This window comes from Lepidochelys kempii, chromosome 4, assembly GCF_965140265.1.
Source record: "Lepidochelys kempii isolate rLepKem1 chromosome 4, rLepKem1.hap2, whole genome shotgun sequence".
In the NCBI taxonomy this organism is placed as follows: domain Eukaryota; kingdom Metazoa; phylum Chordata; order Testudines; family Cheloniidae; genus Lepidochelys; species Lepidochelys kempii.
This window is the reverse complement of record NC_133259.1, coordinates 79,415,368-79,440,843: the sequence shown is the minus strand read 5'-3', so window position 1 is coordinate 79,440,843 and position 25,476 is coordinate 79,415,368. Positions and strand designations below refer to the sequence as shown.

At 41.5% G+C, this 25,476-nt stretch overlaps 1 protein-coding gene across 4 annotated transcripts in view; it reads left to right on the top strand.

Moving 5' to 3' along the window:
* CASP3 (caspase 3) overlaps positions 1-23,424 on the top strand; it is a 45,408-nt gene extending 21,984 nt beyond the window's left edge. Inside the window, exons 7-8 of one of the 4 annotated variants that reach the window (XM_073341790.1) lie at positions 20,349-20,460; positions 21,327-23,424. In XM_073341790.1, the coding sequence (XP_073197891.1) occupies positions 20,349-20,434 (86 nt within the window). In that variant the 3' untranslated portion in view covers positions 20,435-20,460; positions 21,327-23,424. The remainder of the gene's footprint in view (positions 1-20,348; positions 20,461-21,326) is intronic. The other 3 variants (XM_073341793.1, XM_073341792.1, XM_073341791.1) reach the window with 3 other exon arrangements.
* Positions 23,425-25,476: the final 2,052 nt, after the last annotated feature.

Sequence of the window (25,476 nt, the reverse complement as noted above, 5' to 3'; positions counted from 1 at the left end):
AGCCAGCACTGCCGTATCCTCATTAGTACAGCTAGTGCAGGTAAGTCTACATGAGCTGCAAATAACACTCCCCCCACTGCAGCTGCAGTGTAGATTAACCCTGAGGACAAAATAGAATCATAATGGTGAGTTTGAAAAGAATAAACCAGACCAACTTGGTTGTATGTTTTGATAAAATTTCAGAATTAGAGCAAGGGCTCACAGTACATATTATCCAGGAAGGATGCACTGCATCCGAGGGTGCTAAAGGAATTGGCGGATGTGATTGCAGAGCCATTGGCCGTTATCTTTGAAAACTCATGGCAATCAGGGGAAGTCCTGGAAAAAGGCTAATGTAGTGCACATCTTTAAAAAAGGGAAGGAGGAGGATCCGGGGAACTACAGGCCAGTCAGCCTCACCTCAGTCCCTGGAAAAATCATGGAGCAGGTCCTCAAGGAATCAATTCTGAAGCACTTAAAGGAAAGAAAAGTGATCAGGAACAGTCAGCATGGATTCACCAAGGGCAAGTCATGCCTGAATAACCTAATTGCCTTCTATGACGAGATAACTGGCTCTGTGGATGAGGGGAAAGCAGTTGGAGGTGTTATTCCTTGACTGTAGCAAAGCTTTTGATACGGTCTCCCACAGTATTCTTGCCAATAAGTTAAAGAAGTATGGGCTGGATGAATGGACTATAAGGTGGATAGAAAGCTGGCTAGATCATCGGGCTCAACAGATAGTGATCAATGGCTTCATATCTAGTTGGCAGCCAGTATCAAGCGGAGTGACCCAAGGGTCAGTCCTGGGGCCAGTTTTGTTCAATATCTTCATTAATGATCTGGAGGATGGCGTGGACTGCACCCTCAGCAAGTTTGCAGATGACACTAAACTGGGAGGCATGGTAGATACGCTGGAGGGTAGGGATAGGATACAGAGGGACCTAGACAAATTAGAAGATTGGGCCAAAAGAAATCTGATGAGGTTCAACAAGGACAAGTGCAGAGTCCTGCACTTAGAATGGAAGAATCCCATGCACTGCTACAGACTAGGGACCGAATGGGTAGGCAGCAGTTCTGCAGAAAAGGACCTAGCGGTTACAGTGGACAAGAAGCTGGATATAAGTCGATAGTGTGCCCTTGTGGCCAAGAAAGCTAATGGCATTTTGGGATGTATAAGTAGGGGCATTGCCAGCGGATCGAGGAACGTGATCATTTTCCTCTATTTGACATTGGTGAGGCCTCATCTGGAGTACTGTGTCCAGTTTTGGGCCCCACACTACAAGAAGGATGTGGAAAAATTGGAAAGAGTCCAGCGGAGGGCAACAGACATGATTAGGGGGCTGGAGCACATGACTTATGAGGAGAGGCTGAGGGAGCTGGGATTGTTTAGTCTGCAGAAGAGAAGAATGAGGGGGGATTTGATAGCTGCTTTCAACTACTTGAAAGGGGGTTCCAAAGAGGATGGATCTAGACTGTTCTCAGTGGTAGCAGATGACAGAACAAGGAGTAATGGTCTCAAGTTGCAATGGGGGAGGTTTAGGTTGGATATTAGGAAAAACTTTTTCACTAGGAGGATGGTAAAGCACTGGAATGGGTTACCTAGGGAAGTGGTGGAATCTCCTTCCTTAGAGGTTTTTAAGGTCAGGCTTGGCAAAGCCCTGGCTGGGATGATTTAGTTGGGGATCGGCCCTGCTTTGAGCAGGGGTTTGGACTAGATGTCCTCCTGAGGTCCCTTCCAACCCTGATAGTCTATGATCCTAAGGAGGGATCTGATGGCTTCTGGCTCACACTAATGCTTCCAAAATTCTTCCACATTTACCTACTGGCCCCTGGGCAAGATATATGTCCTAGTTTTTCATTTGTTAATTGAGTGTAAACTAGCTAATAATTATTTTGTAATAAAATGATGGTTGGCATACTTTCCTTTCGCATGGCATTAATAATTCATCTATCTAGGTAAAGGAGTAAGGCCTTCACTAATGGGATGGAATTATCTCAAGAACTCTTGAAAGCAATTGGATAGTGGAAAAATAAAGATCATGTGCCACACAGACATAAAAATCACAGAACAATGCTTTTACCTTGGAACAGTCTGTTCTTAGATGTATTTTGGAAGATTTACTGATTTCTGTTGAGATAGGGCTTACTGTTTTAATTGAGTCTGAGTGGGTAGCTCTGTTTTGTTTTGTTTTTTAGTGTATGTGAGTAACTCACTTTAATACTAATAAGGATGAAGCACATGGAGCCCTCCAGAGAAATGGAGATTAGTGCCCTGATCTGTCTTACTCCTCAGAATTTAATATGGAATATTTGGTAAAGTTTGTGTCAATGAAAGTTTTAGGTAGGAAGGGCTAGTTTCACAAAGGGGATTTAGGGGTTGCAATGCCATCACTCCGTGGAATTCACAGCCCCCAAGTTAGGTGCCTAAGAAAGGGAGTCACAGAAGCCAACAAGCTGAGTGGGCGGCCACCTGAGCAGTGGGAGAGCTGGTTCAAGTCCCTGTTCCAAATCAGGTATGTGAGGACTCAAACTTGGGTATCCTACATAGTAGGCAGGTGCCCTAACCCCTGAGCTATTGGCTATAATAGGATGGGCAGCCAGCACCAAAAATTCTCAGCACCAGCTGTCCTATGTGATTTAGGCAGGCCCAGAACACGTAAACCAGATTGGGTCTCACCCATGAGACTAGTGGGTTTTGAGAATCCTGTAGGAACTAAGGCATGCGTTAGGCTGCTTGGCAGTATCTGCACTAAGGCAGTTTTGCACATGCCCACTGGTAGAAACTCAGGACCCTATTGAGGGTTAGGTGGCAGCTGAGCAGGGTTTTATGAATGCCGGTGGTGTCTAAATGTTGGAATTAGGTACCTACCTGCCTTCTTAGGTGCCTAAGTCCCTTTGTGATGTGATCTAATGCAAAGTAACTTGGAATGCTCCTTAGACTTCACGTAACTAGCAGGATAATGGTTCTGGTGTGTAAGTTCTTTCTCCGAGTATACCTTCCTCTCTTGGGGACAGAAACTCTGGCTCTGATCCTGCAATGGGCTCTTAGCTCCTATTCTGTGCCTGTGTTAGGAGCTGTTTCACATCTTGTATTGGGCCCTCTGTGAGATTCCCATCATGGTTTCCCTAGTGGAAAGGGACAGGGAGTTTAGATCCTGGGATCAGGTTCCCAGTTTGCTCAAGCAGTTAAATAACTAAATTACTTCTTACTCAAATAACTTCTTGTTACTGATGAGACAAGGTGTGTGTGGTAATGGGCTTGGCTGCACTTGAAAGTTAGAGTGCATTAAATCATCCCCGGGCACCCTAACTCCTGAGGTGTCCACACTGGCAACGGACTTAAAGCGCCTGGACTCTGAAGCTGGAGCGCTCCTGGTGATCCACCTCCATGAGAAGCATAAAGCTTGCTGCTCTCTGGCTGAAACACCCAGGTGTCAGTGTGGACAACGTGTTGCATTACTGCGCTGTGATTGGCCTCCGAAAACATCCCATAATCCCCTGAAGTCAAGTGGCCACTCTGGTCATTGTTTTGAACTCAGCTGCAGGCATGCGGATATCCCCTTTCAAAGCTCCTTCTGTCAGCCAGCTGCGTATCTGCTCTGGGACACAAAACAAACCGTCACTGTGGAATGCTGCTGTTGTGGAGGCAAGCATTTGTGTGTGTGCGCGCGTGTGTGTGTGTGTGGGGGGGGGGGGCTGATGTCAGGGTTTACCCCTGCTGCTGTCTGAATTTACAAGACAGCATGCTGACACGCTCTCTGCCCTCCAAAACACACTGTCTCTCCCCCCACATACACACAACACACTCCCTGTCACACTCCACTCCACCCCACCCCCCATTTGAAAAGCACGCTGCAGTCACTTGCACACTGGGATAGCTACCACAATGCACTGCTCTCTGTGGTGTTGCAAGAGCTGCTAATGTGGCCACGCCACTGCGCTTGCAACTGACAGTGTGAACACACAACAGCGCTTTCCCTGCTGCTGTCTCCAAAGGCTGGTTTAACTCCCAGCGTTCTACATCTGCAAGTGTGGCCAAGCCCAATATCTTTTACTGGACCAGCTTGTGTTGTGAAAGAGACAAGTTTTCCAGCTACAAAGCGTTCTTCAGGTCTGGGAAAGGTACTCAGAGTGTCACAACTAAATACAGGGTGGAATAGATTGTTTAGCGTAAGTAGTTAGCACATATTCTAAGAGACCATTCAAGGTAAAGTGGCCCATTAACACCCCCTCAGTCATAAGACTAAAAGGGGAGATGCATTACAGATTGCTTTAATAAGCCATAAATCCAGTGTCTTTATTAAGACCATGATTTTTAGTGTCTAGCACAGTTATGAATTTAAGCTCTCAGGTTTGTCTTGTGAAGGTGTTGCAAGGTTTCCTTTGAAGATGAGAGGTCAGATGTAGGATGAGCGTTTTGTGAAAAGTATTCACCTGATGTTTTTATGATGTTTTATCATTTTCCTATGTGAGTTCATTTGAGAGACAGGGACAGGGTCTCTTTTCACTTAAATAGTTGTTATTGCGGCATTTAGTGCACTGAGGTACACATGTTGTGACAGACATGTTTAGGACCCATAGATCTTGAAAGGTTTGTTGTATGGGGTTTTGATAGTCAGCCGTGGAGACATGTCTGTTGTTGTGGCAAGGTCTAGTGCTACTTCGAATTGGTGTGTCCTGGTCTGTGGGGAGCTTGCTTCTGGATGATAAGCTTGGAGAGCTTAAGGGGTTGTTTGAAAGCTAGCAGAGCGGGTTCGGGAAAGATTTCTTTCAGGCTGTGGTCTTTACTGAGTAGGAGTTGTAATTGTTTAACAGGGTAGATTTGATTTAAATCAAATTGATTTAAATCACTAGTCAGGAAGACTCTATTTAATCATGGATTTCTACTTGCATTCTTGTTGGTTGTTATAACCTTAATACATACTCTTCACAACTCAGAGATAGATGTAGGTTTCATTTTTAGAAGGTACACACTATACATTTTTAAAGTGATTTACTTTGAAAGCTTTTCAGATTAGTTTTACAGCTATATCAGAAAATGAATGATTGTTTGGTTATTTCTTTTACCAAAGGTAATTGAAGCAGATATTTATGAAGTCATTGGGAGGTGAACTAACCTCCAGTTGAACAGGTTAATCATTAATATTTAGAGAATTTTCTTGCCATGCTGTATTAGGAGAACATCACCAGACAGACATTTAAATTTTTATTTAACTAAAACGACGACGTTAGGTATTCTGGATTTTTTCTTCAACAGCAAACATAATTAACAAAACAAGCATATGAATTTTTGAATTTAAACATTCAAGTTTTTTTAAAATCAGGTTTGTTTTTGTTAAAATTGTTTTTAACTAAAATAGTTAAATGGTCAACATGAGAAACTTAAAATATTGGCTTCTGCAGCTAACTCAGTCGTCTTCACCTTCATTTTCCTGTTTGTTCATAATCTGGAAAAGAAAAACAAGCTTTCCTGCTTTTTCAGGTCCCGAACGATTTCTCAATTTGGAATGAATTAGTCCAAAGGAAGAAAATATTCTTTCTACACCAGCAGAAAGAAGCTACTGCTGTTAAAATGAAATTCTCACTTCAACAGTCTCTGAATCCAAGTGCTTAAGTGACTTCCACCAGTTCACTGGTGTGACTTTCTTTAAAACATCGTCAGCAAACATATATTTCTTGAATGGTTCACCCTTAGCTCTGAAGTTTATTATAGTTGACATTCTGGAGGGATGATTGCTGGATGTCCATGTCATAGCCAACTCCTCTTTTGCAGCAGTTAAGGTTTGACCCTGGTACTGAGTATTGAGAATATTTGCAAGAAAATGAGCTGGAGATAGTGCTGGTCCCATTCGGTTTTTTAATACTTGTAATTTAACTCTGTCATTGCACATTTCTCTTTTTAAGATCTCACTCAGTTCCTTCCAATTTCAACAGTGTCAGCAATAAAACGCTATTTCCCTGCATTTTGTTCAAGGCTACAGAAATAGGCTTCAGGGTACTCAGCATGTGTTCAACATTTCTCTTAAGCCCAATGTTAAGAACTTTGGCTGTGACAGTGCCATCTTTTTGTTCACAAACTGTCATCAGATTAGGCCAGTTCTTGATCTAGTGCTCAAAACAGTCCACTACTGAGTTCCATCGCATGTCTTGTGTGAGAGTTAGCTTGCTTCCTCCCACGTTTTTCAGATCAGCTGCTGCAAATTGGTTGTTACGGAAGTATTTTGCAATTTCAACAACATTAGCTTTTATTTATGGAACACTGAAGTCTTTGGCTAGGAGTGCATCAAATGATCACTGAACTATATGTTATTAGCTTGGAACTCTCTTCTAAATAATTTCTTCTCAGCTTGGATACATTTGCAGCATTGTCTATGACCAAGCTGCGTACTAGACATTTGAATTTTTTTTCACAGTTTGTTATAGCTTTTACTGCTACTTCTTCTAAGTATTTTGCAGTGTGTGCGTTTCCTGATGTATCAGTTGTTTCTGTAAGGAAGACATTCCCTTCTTCGGTTGTCACACAAGCACATACAACAGGATCATTGTGGACATTGCTCCACCCATCCAGACTCAGGTTAACAATTTCACCCTCTAGACCTTTTGCACACTGCTCACTTTCTCTTTCATACACTTTATCCAGAAATTTGCCTGCGACATCTGCTATGTTGGGTGGACTGTATCCTGGTCTTAATGACTGAACCATGTTAATGAAGCGTGGGTTCTCAATCATATGGAAAGGAGAGTTTGTTGCATAAACAAACCGGGCAGTTTTTTCATCCATTACCTCTTTTTGTAATCTGCTGGTTCTTATCACAAACTTTATCTATGGTTGTTTCTGGATGCTGGAGATTTTATTTTTCTTTTTGCTACTGATGATATACTGTGGCTGTGTGACATACATGATGTGACTGAAACCCTGTCATTGGCAGATAACTCCAAAACTGTAGAAAATTATGGTGCTCTTGAAGGTGGATAGTCTTCAGAATCCTGTATGTTGACGATGGATTCTCCTAAACAAAATAAGTCCGTGCAGTTGTTTGTTTATTATTACCATACTGCTCATTTAGTATTGCTCATTGCATTCACTGACACTCAGTACTACTTTAAAGGGGAAATCCTAAAAGGAAGATCTGCCTATTTCAGCTATTTATTTTTTTTATCAGAACTGCATCTAAAATGATAGTACCATAGAGGAACAACTCTATTTTTTTGCTCAAGCATGAGAATTCAAGAATAGTCCAGAAGGAAGACCGGCAGTCCTTAAGAAAGAAGTACGAAATAAAAAAGTTTACCAACCTGAAGATCCTGCATGTTCAGACACGTTCCTTTCATCATCTTCAACGCAGCGTCCTCCTGAGGAGGAACACTTCTCGTGATGTTGTTTCTTTCGGGCAACCAGGCCTTGCATTTTTTTGTTGCGCTGTTTGCATTTTGCACACATGCCTGTCATACCCACAGGTAGAAGAACTTCATTAAAATATTCCCAAACTGCATCTCTTTTATGGCCTACTAGCATTATAGGTTTTCCCTTCTAGTGAGAGAATGGTATGGCAGATCTCAAATCAATGAAGGCTACACTCAGAAAGACCTTAAGACTTCTGGAATATGCTGCTCAAACAGTTTCACTTTTGTTTCTACTGCCTGTCCCTCCCTTCTCACATTTATCTCCGGACTTCTTCTCCTTGTCCAGATCTATTCCGCCCCCAACAATCTTCTATTCATTGAACTTTTTGAAACTTTGCACTTTTAGAAAGAGAAAAAGGATTGACTCTGTATACACAAATTTGCAGAGGGACAATAGGGTTGAGGTCTGTTATTTCTCACCTATGTATGTATGTTTGTTTTAGTTAAAAACATTTTTGCTGTTTACAAGCATGTTATCTCTGGAGACGCAAATCGACAGTTTGAGAACTGCAAAACTAAGCACCTCTGATGGTATCTTCTAGATTGAGCACTGAGTCCCATCAGGTAGATAGAAAGATTAAATAATCTATACAGAAGCCCCTGGAATCCCATAAAATTGGGTCCCTAATCCATGAACTATTGGAACTCACTTACAAAACTTTTCTTAAACATTACATGAATATATTGTCTCATACTATAGAATTAGAATTCATAATCCCTATTCCATGATGAGATATCTTTGAGCTATAATGTATCTTTATTAAAACCATCTTTAGATAGCTTTTTTCCTCAAAAAGCATTTTAAATAAAAAATGCAATTTTTTTTTAAATTTAATTGATTTTTATCCACCCTATTGTTTAATAATACTCTGTTCTCCACATATGGGCTCCAGTGTGGGGTGGTTGATGACAACTTCGGGTGTGCAGTCAAAGGGTTGTTTTTGTCTGTATTGAAGCAGGTTCTCTCGGAGGTATTTGGGTGGTCCATTCCATGATGCTATCTATTTCTGTGATGGCGTGTCCCTGTTTGATGAAGGTGGTTTTAAGTGTGTTAAGCTGTTTATCACAGATTTTCTTCTCAAAGCATATGCTTTTGTTTCTGAGTGCCTGGATGTAGATAACTTATTTCTTGGTGCGTTTGGATTGGTTTACTGGATTTGTGAAGGTAAGTGTGGTGATCGATGGGCTTCTTGTACATAGTTGTCTGTAAAGGTCCGTTGTTGACACTGATTTTGGTGTCCAGGAAGTTGATGCTGGTGCAGGAGTGTTCTAGAGAGAGTTTAATGGGTAGATGGTTGAAGTCATAGTGTAAATCTGTGAGGGAGTTTAGGTCATCTGTCCAGAGGATGAAAATATCATCGATTTATCTGAGACATATCATTGTCCAGAAATTCTTCCTCCAGGTGGCCCATGAAGAGGTTGGCATATTGGGAACCAACCTACTGCCATGGTTGTTCCCATATTTGGACGAAGTGTTTGTTGTTGAATGTAAAATTGTTATGAGTGAGGATGCAATGGATGAGTTTAGCAATGTGTTTGGGGTAGATATCTGAGTGTTGTCCATTGTCTTGTAGGTATTTGAGGCAGACAGCGATGCCATCATTGTGATGGATGTTGGTATTTAGAGAGGTGACATTCATGGTGGGACAGATGCTGTTCCAAGGGAGGTTGTTAATATTGCAGAGTTTCTGGAGGAAGAGCACTGGTTCATGACACACTATGTTAGCACACAAGCAGCAGCTATAGATGCTATGGGGGGCCAGGCCATACTGCAGACCTCACTTCCATTGGCATCCTCGCATTCATTTCCATGCTGATCACTGCTTGCAAGTCACCCACGTGCGGAATACAAAAAGGGACCAACACTCGAAGAGGAGGAGGAGGTTACTTACTTACCTGTAACTGGAGATTCTTCAAGGTGTGTGGTCCCTATTGGTATTTTGCTTCCCACTCTTCACCCCCTCTGCTTCAGACTGGATTCCATTATGGTAAGAGGGAGACTGGAGACGTGTGATCCGCACCTCCTCTTATACCCTTGGCTGCGAGCACAAGGAGACTCACTATGCATGTACGGATCAACGGACACTGCTAAAAAAATACTTCCCAGACTCAGGCATTTGGCCGCATGTGCACCCACATCTGGAATACAGATAGGGAGCCCACATCTCAAAGACCCTCCAGTTAAAGGTAAGTAACCTTCTGTTATGACTGTCGGTGCGGATGTGGTAGTTGTGGGTGGTGGTATAACTTTTGTGAAAGAATTCTTTAAGGCTGAGTTGGTGAAATAATTCTAGTTCTCCACATATTAGTGTGGTGTCAAGTTCTGTGGTGGAGCAGAACGTCAGTCCCTTAGAGAGTACAGATAATTCAGCTCTTGCTACTGGTGTCATCATCAAACCTTTTAAAGAAAAGGGAGGAGAACAAGTAAAATATGCCTTCGGCTAATGTGATACCGAGTGATGTTCCAATCTTGAAAGCATCTTTTATTTTTTAAACCATAGCATAACCTATTAAAGCATAAATCCAAACTGAAGCAGAAGCCTAACTGTACTGCAGGTATATTCGTCTTTAACGTATCTAGCAAGCATAGCCCTTGTTAAATGTATCATCTGGTTTACATAGTGGAAAAGGACAGGTGGGTCCCAGGAGAGGCAGGTAAGTGTTGAACCACAGGCAGCATGGGATTCACTTTCTTCATACAGAGCACTAAAATACAAATGACATGATCTGTAATAGTTATGTGCTTTAGACACCGAGGAAGGGGAAAAAAACCGGTTTCAGAATTACTTCAGTATTCTATAACGTATTTCTTAAATTCAGAAGTACAAAAAGATGGTTCTTATTGTACAGGACCCACAATTTTTATAATCAAGAAGACCCTCATCTTATGGACCCAATTCTGATCTTGTACTGGTGTAAATGAGAATCAGGACCTACTTTGCAACATTCCAGAGTGAGGAGGAGTGACTGTACAGTTATACTCCTGGATTTATAAAAGTATATTTCCTGTATCGTACTTCTAAAAACTTCCTGAGCTGTTTTTAGCAGCAGTGAGAATCTAGAAGTGTCAAAGATGGAAAAAAATAGAAATGGCAGCCTTATAAATCTGCTTTATTAGCCAATAAACAGCAATAAGACTTAGCACTTATAATGCTTTACATTTTCAAAGTGCTGTATAAAATAAGGGCCATATTCAGCTGTGGTAGGTCCTGACCCAGCAGAACCAGTGAAGTTCCAATGATGAAAGTAGTGGAGGAGGGACTGAGAGAGGACCCCAGTGGATCTGCAGTTACATGGACAGCAATTTTTCATGCACTCTGACTGCAGGAGAATTGCGCCATCCAGTTACAGTGGTCACAAAATGGCTTCCTGTGGTGGAGGGAGGATTCCTTCCTTTTCAGCCCTGCACACATTACCAGTGCACATAGCCCAGCCACTTGGGCTTGACACTGGGATCAAAGGTTTGGGTTTAAAGGCTAAAGCGGGGAGTCGGGAAGTCTGAGCTCTGTTCCTGCCACTAACGTGGTGTGATCCAGGGCAAGTCACGTTACTGCTTTGTGCCTCAGTTTCATCATCTGTAAAACGGCAGGATAATGCTCTTTATGGTACAGTGCTTTAATATTTTGGATGAAAAGCACTTTGTAAATATTAATTATATTTATTAGTGTTGTTACAGTAGCATCCTGCAATCTTCACTTACAGGAGTTGTCACACTGGAGTCCTAACTACAGATAAATAATGAAATTGGATTATTCTTCTTCTAAAAGAATGGGGAGAAGGAAAATGACTCCATGCCCCTTTCAAATCTTATGAAATAAACCCCAAAAAAATCAAAGTAAAGGTAGACCTCCTCATGAGATTTAGAATGGTGAAAGAAAGTTATATTTGCTCTATGGGGGGAAGGTACAGCAAATGTTTAAAAAATGGAAAGCTACCAAGATTATTCTATAATATTATCATGGTTTAACTGTGTTCAGTGACAGTCCAGGGCCCTAAACATACTGTCTGTTTCAAGGTTCATTCTCAGCTACCAAGATAATTTAGGTTAATCTTTAAATGAAGGGCAACATTCTGCTCTGTCATATCTGCCCAACACCATTCAAGTCAATTGTATCATACAGATGTAACTGAGAAGAGAATTGGCCCAATGATCCCAGCTTTAGCCTTATGTGCTTATATAAGCTCTCATAAACCATATATTTCTTTCTTATATATGATGGTTACAGTTATAGACAGATCCCTTGGTAATACCATATGTTAGTAATTCACACTTTGTACAGGTCCAATTTTCCAAGCCCCATAGATTTCATGACACTTTCCCTGGCCATTAACATTCCATTCCCCTGTGAATGTTCCTTTGTGCCATTGCCTTCACATTTTAATGGTTTTCTTTTCTCTTAAACTACCCCTTTACCTCCCAAATAAGAAAATAAAAATTGCAGGCACACTTTTAAACGCCACTTTTGAAAACTTGCTCTGTTATGTTACCTGATGTTCCCACAGCCATCCTTTCCCCTTCTCTTATTAATGTATTGTGACTATTTTAAAAATTAGGTAATTTAGACAAAACATGCTATAAATAAAAAGTCCAACCATAAAGTTATATATTTAGCTGCTCAGCACACAGGCTGATGGGTAGGTTTGCTCCTTTGCACTGTCAGCTCTTCATTTTCAAACTCTTGATTTTGTGTTTGGTACAATGCTGAGCACATTGTCCAGGTTTAACAAATCATCATAATTTTAACAGAAATTATTCAAAAATCAGTGAAACACAAACAATAAGGAGTTTTTCCTTTTAATCACACCATATGTTTTGTTCCATCATATCATTCGTTTGGAAACATGGTATTTCACACAGTAACAATCATTTTCAGTTCTATATATTTTTTTGCTACCTAATAATTATAGGTCGTACAATTGTCTGGTCAGATTACCCAGTCTGTCTTTCAGATCACAGAGACAAGGTGGGTGAGGCAATATCTGTTTCTGGACCAACTTCTCTTGGCAAAAGAGACAAACTTTAAAGCTACAGAGAGAGAGAGCGCTCTTCTGCAGATCACAGGGCAGCATGTGAACTGTTACTTCATTACCACTGGGTGTCACTGTAGATAATAGAATAACCCACACAGGCTAACATTAGCACATTAATGTTTTGTGATTTCAGCCAGCCTGTGAGTGCATTGCCTTTTGTGGGCCTGCATCTAAAAGTGCTTAATAATATCAGACTGTTAGATTTTGAAATGGTTTTTATGTGAATTTTTTTTTTCTTCTCACTACATAGCATGGCAAAAATGAATCAATGAGTTCCAAGAGAGAAATGGTTTTCTCTAGTAACCAGGTCCAGTTCAGACAGGCCTGATGAGCAATTGTCTGAATTCAAAGTCTAAGTTCCCCTGAGCCAACACTACCAAATTTGCAGGCTCCTACATTGTTGAGTCCCATCTTACCAGTGACAGGTTGAAAGGCTAGTGTGATTGTTCCAGCACCTATGCTGTATGGTATGAAGTACACGCATGTCCATGCTGGTTGAGAGCTCTGAGATTATAACAACTTGGGCCTCTTATGAATTAAGATATGTCCACCCTTTATTGTGGCCCTTGTTGGAGAATGTCACAGGTTTTCCCAACCCTACTCACCAAGAACCATCATCTAATGTTCACCTGACTTGCTCCCGTGGGATTCATCCCCTCAAGCTGACATAAGAACAGCCATACTTGGTCAGACCAATGGTCCATCTAGCCCAGTATCCTGGCGTCTGACAGTGGACAGTGCCAGATGCTTCAGAGGAGATGGACAGAGCAGGGCAATTTGGAGTGATTCCTCCCTTGTCATCCAATCCCAGTCAGAGGTTTAGGAACACCCAGAGCATGGGCTTGTCCCTGACAATCTTGGCTAATAGCCATTGATGGACACATCCTCCATGAATTTATCTAATTCTTTTTCAAGCCCGGTTATACTTTTGGCTTTCACAACATCCCCTGGCAACGAGTTTCACATGTGCATTGTGAGAAAAAGTACTTCCTTTTATTTGTTTTAAACCTGCGGCCTATTACTTTTGTCTGGTAACTGCTGGTTCTTTTGTTAACATGAAGGGGTAAATAACACTTCCCTATTCACTTTCTCCACACCATTCTTGATTTTATAGACTTCTATCATATCTGCTATTAGTCATCTCTTTTCTACACTGAACAGTCCCAGTCTTTTTCATCTCTCCTCCTATGGAAGCTGTTCCATACCCCAATCAGTTTTGTTGCCCTCCTCTATACTTTTTCCAATTCTAATATATCTTTTTTTGAGATGGGGCAACCAGAATTGCATGCAGTATTCAAGGTGTGGGGGTACCATGGATTTATATAGGAGCATTATAATTTCTGTCTTATTAACTCTTCCTTTCCTAATGGTTCCGAACATTGTTAGCTTTTTTGACTGCTGCTGCACATTGAGAAGCTCTACAGGAGTTTCAGAAGGAGAAGAAAGACTGCACACTGGCTCCTGGGCCTTGCACCTGGGGATCCCAATCAACAATCTTCACAGGGTGGTCCAAATTTGCTTGTGCCAGCCCTCCTGGCAACCACACCCCTATTGTGTATTGTGGGGCCTATTTATTTATTGTTGATGTAGGGTTGCAGATTAAAGTAAGCATCACCTTAGAGTGTCTTATTAGCATTACAATATGGGATATTTAAAGTGAAAGAATGTAATTTTTACAGATGCCAACACATCTCAACAGATGCTGAATAAGTCATGCTGCTCTTTCGCCTTTGTCATACTGAACACTTGTTTTGTTGTACAGAAAAGATACTCTTGTGGTTGAGGTGTGGGACTGGGTTTAAGGACATCTGGATTTAGTTCCCAGCTCTGTCAGAGACTATGACCCCGAGCCAGTCATTTACTCTTTCTGTGCCTTAGTTCCCCATTTTTAAAATGAAGATAAGACTTTCTTTGTCTGCTTTGCCTGTTTAGATTGTAAGAGCTCCGGGGCAGCATCTGTCTCTTACTAAGTGTTTGGACAGTACCTGGCACAATGGTGCCCTGTTCTTGGTGCTACTGTTCTAATAAATGATATTGAATTATCCAGCTATTATAGAAATGTTGTGCTAAAAATCCTTTGCGGTGTCTGTCGTAGTGCTATTTTAGAGAGGAACACAGTACGGCAAGCGGCTTTGCAAGCAGAATAAATATTATTAAAAACATGTAGTATAGAGCAGAGAGAAGAATTTTGCCTCACATGTTCCAAATTTTGATCTTTATGCCTGTCAGGCCCTACAAAGGTAACTCTGGAGCTAAAGCATCAAGCTGGGATTGTCGTGGATATTAATAAAAAAAAGATAGACTCAAAAAAATCAGAATTCAGGGGGCAGTTCTGTTGATGGTGCCTGCAACACTCTGCAATAAAAACAGTAGTACCAATGTCTCAGGAGGTCTTTTTCCAACCACAGTCATACTTGTTGTTAAAGTTTGTGTCAATGTACAGTGCTCTAACCACTGTTTTAACCCTGGCCATAAGGGATGATCTCCTCTAGGAGTTCCAGCTTCATGCCTCGTCAATCCTTGTTTCTCTGTTGTGACCACCAGCTGAAGTGGTGGCTTTTTTAGGGTGGAGACACTTGTCCTCTGGGAGCCGGACTAGGGTTCATAATCACACCTTATCAATCATAATTAGGAATGAAGCCCTATCTCAGCATTCATGTTGGGATTTTAACCTCCCCATATTTCAAGGATTTGGAGAGTTGGAGATTTGGCTCCAACCACTCCAAAGGGAGGGGGCCACGTGCAAAATTCAGAATCCAGTTCAGATTTCAGTACCTCTAACCCAAACTTAGAAGCACTGGTATGGAGCCAGACACATGTTGGTGACTAACAATAAATAAACCCAAACCATGCAGTGGAGGCCATTCTGAAGTGTCCTGTTACCTTTAAAGACAGACAGACAAGTTTTCCAGTATTGTGGCATGAATTAAGATCTGTTAACATATACTATCTTGTTTGAGATATGTGGATGAAAATCACAGTATAAGCACTTGATATTAATTAAACATTATCAGTGCTACTTATTTAACCATGACACCTTTAATGAGAGTGGTGGAAACTGTTAACACTCAGCACCTTATAATCTTCCTTAAGAAGATATAATTAATGCTACTCTTTGAAATCTACCTTGGAGTTTCTTTTTGAGATGTTCTCAAAGTAAAAGTCAAAGTTTCCTCTTTTTCTCCCCGTCATTGCTTCAAGTTTTGGTCTTAAAATAAGAACACAGGTTCCGCTTTATCCAGTTCAGCTGGAAATAGCTATCTCAACCCCCCTCCCTGCACCCCTTCCACACCTACCCTGCACAACCTAATGCAGAAAGGCCAACAAATGAAAGATGCATCCTTGGCCTGTTAGTGATTCACATTCACTTGTCTTATTTTTGTAAAAAGACACCCCTTCATAAAGGCTCTGAACTGTGTAGCCCTAGGCCACCCTTTTTGCCTCCGCCCCCCTCATTTGTTTTCAACACTCACCTGTCGTGTTGTCCCTACCGAGACAGTAGATTCTCTGAGGCAATTGTTTTTCTTGTTCTGTCTGTACAGTTCCCAGCCCAATGGGGTCCTGATCCTGACTGGGTGGTATAATAATAATAAAATAACCTCTGATGTATATTTTTAATTTTAAAATGGGAGGCATGGGGATGAGAAGAGAATTCAGAAACTTCGTAGAACATCTAGTCGCAAGAAACAATAGGCCATACATGAACAGCCAGTACAGTGTCAGCTCTAAGTGTAAAGGGGGTTGATATGATGACTACTGAACTAAATTAGAGAAAAGCATCCAGCTATAACACAAAAACCAGGAACAACTGCTCCTTTCACTAGTTCATTTATTTTATGTTTGTTGTTATGGTCTGTAACCCACAAACTAACCTCTAAAATGGTATGCTATATATGCTGCAACATACATCATTTTGGTATCATGCTACACATGAACATAATGGCTAGAGCTCGGTGAAATTTTTCAGCCCCCAAAAATGCAATGCCAAAATGTTTCATGAATTCACATTGGTTTTGCCAAATTGTTCATGTTGGGGAAAAAAATCTGACATTTTCAGTTCAAAACAACTTATTTAGAATTTTTTTTCCCCAAAATGTTAAAAATTGCTCAAAATTGAAATGAAATGTGGTTCAATTGGAAAGGCTTGTTTTCTTTTCTACTGCTGGATGTGTCAAAAATTTTAAAAAATTTTGTTTTCAGTTTGACCCAAATGATTTCTTTTAAAAAATTTCACAATTGCCAGAGAACTAAAAAAATCCATTATTTGCGCAGCTCCAGTTATGGCCTAGTTTAGTGAAGGTATTTAGGCATTGTTCTGCTCAGCATTGCACAGCCTAAGTGACTTAGATGTCTAAGTCCCATTTTCAAAGGTGAAGTAGGCACTGAGACCAAGATCCTCAAAGCTATATAAATGCCTAACTCCCATTGATTTCACTGGGAGGTAGGCATCATGGTACCTTTAGGTGCTGGGCCCTCAGAGCTGCCTGAGTCACTTCTGAGCGCAGCAATGCCTAAATACCCTTAACATTTGGGTCTATATCTGTGGGCTGCTGAGGATTCACCAATGTGAACATGACCCTGTTCTATAGGTTCTGAAATAAATCATTAAAATGACACAGCAGGGCCCTGTTTATCTGGTCTAATTGGGACCAGTGCCAGATCGGATAATAATAAATTCAGATAATCTGGAGAATGGGAAAATGTGAGGGTTCAGCAGCCACAGGAGAAATGGCCTGCTTCAGGACCTGTATACACTGGTGGTTCGGATAACAGAGGGTTTGGATAAATGGGGTTCTGTTGACTTGCCCTAGAAATGAACACCTATGAGGGGAGAAGTAGCAGTGACACCTTACTAGTGCATGGCAGGATGGCAGCCCCCAGAGAACCTACAGAATATGCTGCTGCAAAGACTCCTCTCAGGAGCAGTTGTGCTTCCTAACATCTGCCAGCTCGCAGTACACAGCTTGCCAGGCAGGTGGATGGACCTGCTTGTGCAGGCCATTCCCCTTTGGTTTGGGGATGGAATGCATGCCTGTCCCAATAGGTGTACATTCCTTCCAGCACACTCCTGTGTGCTGTGGAGGGGCACTGTTCTCTTTGTTGTAGGTCTCTTTACAATAGTTATTTCCAGTGGACTTATCTCTGTAGTGTGTAGGAGCCAAACAGGAGTTAATTTAGCTTCTCAGCCCTCCTTTGAGGTAGGTAAATACTGTTATCACCATTTCACAGATATGGAAACAAAGGCACAAGAGGTTAAGACCAAAATGTTCAAATCTGCATGCCTGTAGCTAGGCACCTTATCCATATGTAGGCTCCTAAATAAGTGGCTCAGTTTTAAAATGTATTGAGCACCCACCTCTCCCGCTGACTTACATACACTTAGGAGAGACGCTGTATGAATGTACTGGATAGTTACTAATATTTACTAGATTGTTAGCAATGAAGTTATTAAGTAGTCACTTTTATGTGCACCCAGGACAGCTCCCTTTGAGAGCTAGGGGCTGTACAGGGGAATAATACAGTACCTCCACTACTTTTACACTGTCTTTTAACTTGGACATTGACCTTAGGAATGTAATCAGAGAGCTGATTATAAATAGTTTGTGCAGTTGCTGATGGGATTAAAATGTGCGATAGCAGCCAGTTAAACAAGAAGACTATCCCAGTATAGAGGAGTGTGCCTCAGATACTGTATGCTCGTCAATGGACAGCTGTGTGACTGGCCTAAAATGAGGAGTGACTGAAAAAAATGCTCAACAGACCCAAGCAGTGAAGGAGGAGGGAGCAGCCGTAGAATTCAGAGGGGTGAGGGAGGATATGGATTTGCAGGAGGCTGAGGATAGGGAGGAGCAGGGAAGCAGTGGGAGAGAGGAGCCAGGGGAAGGAAGACAGGGCAGCAGGACCCCAGCCTAATTTAATGTACAGGATACATGGTATTTTGGGAATGATCAGGTTAAGATACAGGCAGGCCATTCGTCTGGTTTTAAACCAGACAGTCCCCTTTTGGGATGATTTGTCCACTGCTTGGTACTGAGACAAAACTGGACATGGTTTTGTCCAGTATCACATGGAGGATTCCATTTTGAAGAACACACCGCTTGTCCCAGCCTGCAGTGCATGAGAGGTCACACTGGTGGGGGTGGGCCCATGCCATTGCTGGAAGTACTGAAATGTCTGGTATTCTGGGAATGTCTTGAGTGGCCACCATAGTTATGTAGTGAATTAGGCTGTTGTCTATAGGACTTCTGTTTCATTTGTTGCAGAAGTCTGTGTGGTGTTAGGGGCTGTACCTTTAAGGGCCAAGCTTCTCAGACAGTGTCTGTGTGGGGTACTGTGAAGCTCTATGCATAGCCAGTTAGTACCAGACATAGAAAGAAGTAGAGCCCTTCCAACACTTTAAAGACTAAGTAATCACTGAACACTCCAATGTGCAGTGATTGAGGCAGGAGCTTTCAGGAAGAGAAAGGATGGTCTCATGGTTAAGGCAATTGAGTCCCACCCTGGAGAATTGAATTATATCCTTGTCTCTGCCACAGAGGTCCAATGTGATGCCAGACAAGTCACTTAAAACAAACTTTTAAGAGCCGATCACTAATTGTATGTTCCTCATTTTCTGGGGCCAAACATGAGATACCCTGGGTAAGATTTGCAGCAGTACTCAGCAGGGCCACCCTTACCCATATATATATATATGCATAGGGCACCAGGAAATTTGGGGCGGCACCAGGAAATTTGGGGCACCACCCCTGAGGACTGCAGCAGGGCTGGGCCTGCACTCACTGGTGGCGGGAAGTGCAGCAACCCAGCCGCATCGCTGGTGAGTGCTGGGGGGTGGTTCCCCCCGTCCTCTCCCAAGCCAGCCAGCCTCCCCCCGGAGGCCTGAGGCTCCCCAGAGCCCCCACCCCATGGGGGGGTGGGGGAGCTGCATAGGGCCCCAGAATAGCTAGGGACGGCCCTGGTACTGAGTGCTTGCAATAGCAACTGAAGGTGATTGGCACTAAGCTTTGAGCATATAAAGTAATATAAAATGCTATGTACTTTGGAAAATCACACCATAGGTGTCTCAAATTGGGCACCTAAAATTGGTGGATATGTTGACAATTTTGGCCTTAATTTCTGTGCTCAGTCCCTAGCTGTCAAATTGGGATGATAACAGCTAGTCTCGCAGGGGTTTTGTGAAGACAAATTCATTAATGTTTGTGAAGCACCATAGAAATGCCCCAGAGGAAATTAAGAAGTCTGTACTCAGTGCAAACTTTGGATGTGGTTAACAAGGCCTGGAGCCTCATATTGAATAAGGAGAATTAAAAAAAATGAAATATTAATTCAATGAATGAGGCAGGGATACAATGGTAAAATAGTAAGTGATCATCTGATTAATGATTATATCATAATGTATATGCACAAGGGAGCTGAATTAATGTTGCACAGGTAATCTCTGGCATATCCTAATTTCTTGAGTGCTTGACTTCGTGAGTTTACCTTTCTCTGAGCATAGGATTTTTGAATGTTTACACACACACACACACTGTTCCAAATAAATGCTACTTGCTCAATGTGCATGAAATGTCTGTAGGGAACAACAAAGTAAATACAGGGATTTAATATTAAAGCTCTTTAGATTAGGAAAAATATTTCTCTGTGCTTCTGTCCGTACTGTAGTTCCTGAGAAAAAAAGGGAAAATGCACTTTCTTAGCTTGCTTGTTTTAAAACAGAAAACTCTTTCCTGGTGAGTTGGCTGGAACTCACAGAGTATGTGTTGAATAGGTATTGAGAAATTACTGCTGAAAGTTTAAGGCCTGAGGGTGATCTCTCCCTAATATTCTATGGGAATGTCCGATCGTGATGAAACTTTGGAAACTAGTGGGATATTGTAGAATTAGCATGACCATGAAAGTGGCAGGACCAGCTAACCCTAGCTTATGCTCCCCAGATCACAAGGGCTGCGTGACTCACCAGAGAGGTGCCTGTAATGGGCCTGTTTGCTGGATAAGAATACAAGCAGTCCTCGGACTTTGACACAATTGGTTCCTGAAAATTCCATCGTAAGTCAAAACATTGTAACTCGGAGCTGCAATACACTCCATTGCGGACCAAGCATTGTAAAGTAGAAACCAATGGTCATAAGTCGAATCAGGGTGTAGATTCAGAAACGTCATAAGTGCCATTCGTCTTCAGCTGAACGTCGTAAAGTCAAGGACTGCCTGTATATTCCTGCAGTGATGGGAGTCTCCAGTGATATGGCAGCACAAGTGAAGAACTGGTGTGATCTGGCATCTAGGAGGAGAGCAGGCTATAGAAGATTACAGGAGCTACAGAATTTAGAAATTATTTGGGCTTTATTTTTTGATTTTCTGAGTTATAATAAAAAAGCCAGTAGTGCCTTGTGTCATTCTCATATGCTCCTTGAGCATGAACCACTGTGAACAATTTAATGTTTTGCATTATCTTCATGTGATCCTCCTGGCCAGCTTTTATTTCCTCTCTGGTTATTCTTTTCTTTAGCTCTTCTCTTTCCTCAGGTAGCTATTCTTTGCTTTCTTATCTTTTTCTAGATTCTTTTTTTCTCTTGTATCTTTCCCAGGATTTTTCTTAGCTCCTTTTATTTGAAATATTATTCTGTAATGAAAAGAAATTTAAGAAAAAGAAAGAAAGAAGCTTGTTGTCTGGAATGTGAGAACATTATTTTTATGTATAACTGCAAACAAAGGCCCAATCATGCAAATTGCAGAGTACCCTAAATTCCTGTTGAAGGCTCTCTTTGTGCCAAATGGTATTCACCTATTCTGAAGTGTCATAGGAATTGTTTTTGTTTTTAAAATCATTGTGCTCTTCACCTGGACTGTAGGGGATATAGTGGGATCTTAGTTATCTGTATTATAGTATTGATGTTGTGATACTTTGTTCACAGATGATCCAGATTGCCATATTGTTTTATAGATGATTTAGCTGAATTTGCAACAGATACAGAAAACTTCATAGCTGCCAGGTTGTACAAAACTCTAGATCAATAATAATGTTTCCATAGAGTTACTCTTGAGAAATTAAATGTAACTGGTTGTTGTTGTTTGTATATTTTCATTCCCATGCAGTAGTATTCGCAACTTGAACGTTGTCAAACTATGCTAGTCTGTCGGAACCAGAAAGTGAGCCAGAATAGAAACCAAAGAGAGGAGGTGGATGAGGTAATATCTTTTATTGGACCAACTTCTGTTGGTGAGAGAGAGAGAGAAGCCTTCGAGCCACACAGAGTCTTCAGGTCTGGGAAAGGAACTCCCAGCATCACAGCAAAATGCAAGGTGCGGACCTCTGGGGATGATGTTTTGTTTCTTGCATTTGCTCAGGATGTCTGTCATGTTGTGCAGTTGCCATTTCAGAGAGCTAAATTCAATAACTAAACTGCATAGAAAACAAAGCAACTGTTATCAAGCTCCATGCAGTGCAAAAAGGAATGCAATCAGCTTTAATGGGAAAAGTAAAATCAGATTGCTAGGATTTATTCTGTTTTAACAAACTAAGCTGCTGTTGATGCCTCAGGTAAAGATATATATTTTAAAACTACATTAATCATAAGGCCCCCAAATAAACCTATTTTTCTTTTCTATGCTTGGCAAGTATTATATAATTATTTTATGTGCAGTAAAAGGGAAAATTAATTCTGAGGAGTCAGAATGTGATCTCAGTCAGTTAAGTGGAGTCACTCTGAGTAACTGAGATCAGAATATGGCTCTGGATCAGTTGTTTTAATTACACTTGCAATGGAATCATATTTGCACAGAAACAACATTTTGGAACTGAAATAAGTCTCTGTCATGAAACACATATTTTTAGATGATATTATAAGACACCATGGATTTATTTGGGAGATATTAGCATTGGACAACAGCTTGCTACAAAACAAGGAGACTGCAAGAGATGTGGTACAAAACTCATCAGGTTATGTCAGAAATACCAACTCTAAGCCTGTGATTTGAAAAGGTGTGAAAATAAAGAGGCAGGACTGGTAAATTTTTTCTGTTACGAATTTCTCCTTCTGACTCATGTCCTCATTGCTGAATAACTGGAAGAGATAACATATCTGCAGTATGGCTCACCATTTACCTACTTTCTAAGACACAGGATTATTTGTTTCACCAGGTTACAAAATACTGCAAAAGGATTAAAATGCCAGTTGCAGAGATAAGTTCGCTTTATCACAGATGAGGCCAATATAGCCTATAACAAACAGGCCCCTTTTACTTTAATGCTTGATTACTCATGGCTCTTATAAATGATAGCACTTTGGTAACACAGATATTTGTTGCACACCTATCAGCATTTGTCAACACTCAGCAGTGGATTTAACAGGGAAATAGACACTTTGATTCAAATCTGGTTACCTTAAAGTGTGATTGGGCTAGAGAAGTATCTATGTTAAAATTACATGAGCCAGATCCTGCTTGCCTTATTCGTGCAATTAGTTCCATTGACTTCTGCAGGGTGGCTCATATGGCTAAGGCAAGCAGGATTTGTCCCTGGGTGTTATTCACCATAGTACTCATGAGTGAAATAGACCTAAGGACAGAGGGCAGTCCATAAGCCTTGATCGGGGTGAATTTCAACCAATGGGCCTGATCTACAGCAGATATAAGTTGGTTTAGATGCACTGAAGTCAATGGAACTATCCCAATTTATACCAGTTGAGGATCTGGCCCTTTGTGTCCTTGAGTCACACCTGCTAACTGTGTTGACAAGGGGCCTGATCCTACAGTGCTCATTCAGTACCTGCTGAGACAAAACTCATATTAAAATCAGAAGGATTTTGGCCAAGGATGTGCCTCAAACTAACTCTGTACCCTGGTTAGCAAGGCTGAGCTATTAAAGAGCAAAATAGATTCTGCCCCATAGTGCATATCATTAGGGCTGCATGTTTGTCAGGGCTGGGACAGCAGTCATGGTCTTTGTGGGTTTTTTTTTTGTTTTGTTTTGTTTTTAGATATTCTTGACTTTTAGTCAAGAATATCTAAAAGTGTAGAAGATCTTTTTATACACACAAAGCATGAAAAAATACCTCCCCCCACCCCACTCTCCTGCTGGTAATAGCTTATCTAAAGTGATCACTCTCCTTACAATGAGTATGATAATCAAGTTGGGCCATTTCCAGCACAAATCCAGGTTTTCTCCCCCCCCCACCCCACAAACCCACTCTCCTGTTGGTAATAGCTTATCTAAAGTGACCACTCTCCTTACAATGTATATGATAATCAAGGTGGGCCATTTCCAGCACAAATCCAGTGTTTAACAAGAACCTCTGAGGAGGGGGGGTAGGAAAAAACAAGGGGAAATAGGTTACCTTGCATAATGACTTAGCCACTCCCAGTCTCTATTCAAGCCTAAGTTAATTGTATCCAATTTGCAAATGAATTCCAATTCAGCAGTCTCTCGCTGGAGTCTGGATTTGAAGTTTTTTTGTTGTAATGTCGCAACTTTCATGTCTGTAATCGCGTGACCAGAGAGATTGAAGTGTTCTCCAGCTGGTTTATGAATGTTATAATTCTTGACATCTGATTTGTGTCCATTTATTCTTTTACGTAGAGACTGTCCAGTTTGACCAATGTACATGTGTCACGGTTCCTCCCCCACTCTGAACTCTAGGGTACAGATGTGGGGACCTGCATGAAAAACCTCCTAAGCTTATCTTTACCAGCTTAGGTCAAAACTTCCCCAAGGTACAAAATATTACCCCCGTTATCCTTGGACTGGCCGCTACCACCACCAAACTAATACTGGTTACTGGGGAAGAGCTGTTTGGACGCGTCCTTCCCCCCAAAATACTTCCCAAAACCTTGCACCCCACTTCCTGGACAAGGTTTGGTAAAAAGCCTCACCAATTTGCCTACGTGACTACAGACCCAGACCCTTGGATCTTAAGAACAATGAACAATCCTCCCAACACTTGCACCCCCCCTTTCCTGGGAAATGTTGGATAAAAAGCCTCACCAATTTGCATAGGTGACCACAGACCCAAACCCTTGGATCTGAGAACAATGAAAAAGCATTCAGTGTTTTACAAGAAGACTTTTAATAAAAAATAGAAGTAAATAGAAATAAAGAAATCCCCCCTGTAAAATCAGGATGGTAGATATCTTACAGGGTAATTAGATTCAAAAACATAGAGAACCCCTCTAGGCAAAACCTTAAGTTACAAAAAAGATACACAGACAGAAATAGTTATTCTATTCAGCACAATTCTTTTCTCAGCCATTTAAAGAAATCATAATCTAACACATACCTAGCTAGATTACTTACTAAAAGTTCTAAGACTCCATTCCTGTTCTGTCCCCGGCCAAGACGACTACAGACAGACACAGACCCTTTGTTTCTCTCCCTCCTCCCAGCTTTTGAAAGTATCTTGTCTCCTCATTGGTCATTTTGGTCAGGTGCCAGCGAGGTTACCTTTAGCTTCTTAACCCTTTACAGGTGAGAGGAGCTTTCCCCTGGCCAGGAGGGATTTCAAAGGGGTTTACCCTTCCCTTTATATTTATGACAACATGGCAGAGGGGCATTGCTGGCACATGATGGCATATATCACATTGGTGGATGTGCAGGTGAACGAACCTCTGATAGTGTGGCTGATGTTATTAGGCCCTGTGATGGTGTCCCCTGAATAGATATGTGGGCACAGTTGGCAACGGGCTTTGTTGCAAGGATAGGTTCCTGGGTTAGTGGTTCTGCTGTGTGGTATGTGGTGTGTGGAGACTGGGAGTGGCTAAGTGGCTAACAAGGTAACCTATTTCCTCTTGTTTTTTCCTACCCCACCCCCCCCAGAGGTTCTTGTTCCAGCACAAATCCAGGGTTTAAATGGCCCACCTTGATTATCATATACATTGTAAGGAGAGTGGTCACTTTAGATAAGCTATTACCAGCAAGAGAGTGGGTTTGGGGGGTGGGGGGAAAAAAAACCTAGATTTGTGCTGGAAATGGCCCAACTTGATTATCATACTCATTGTAAGGAGAGTGATCACTTTAGATAAGCTATTACCAGCAGGAGAGTGGGGTGGGGGGAGGTATTTTTTCATGCT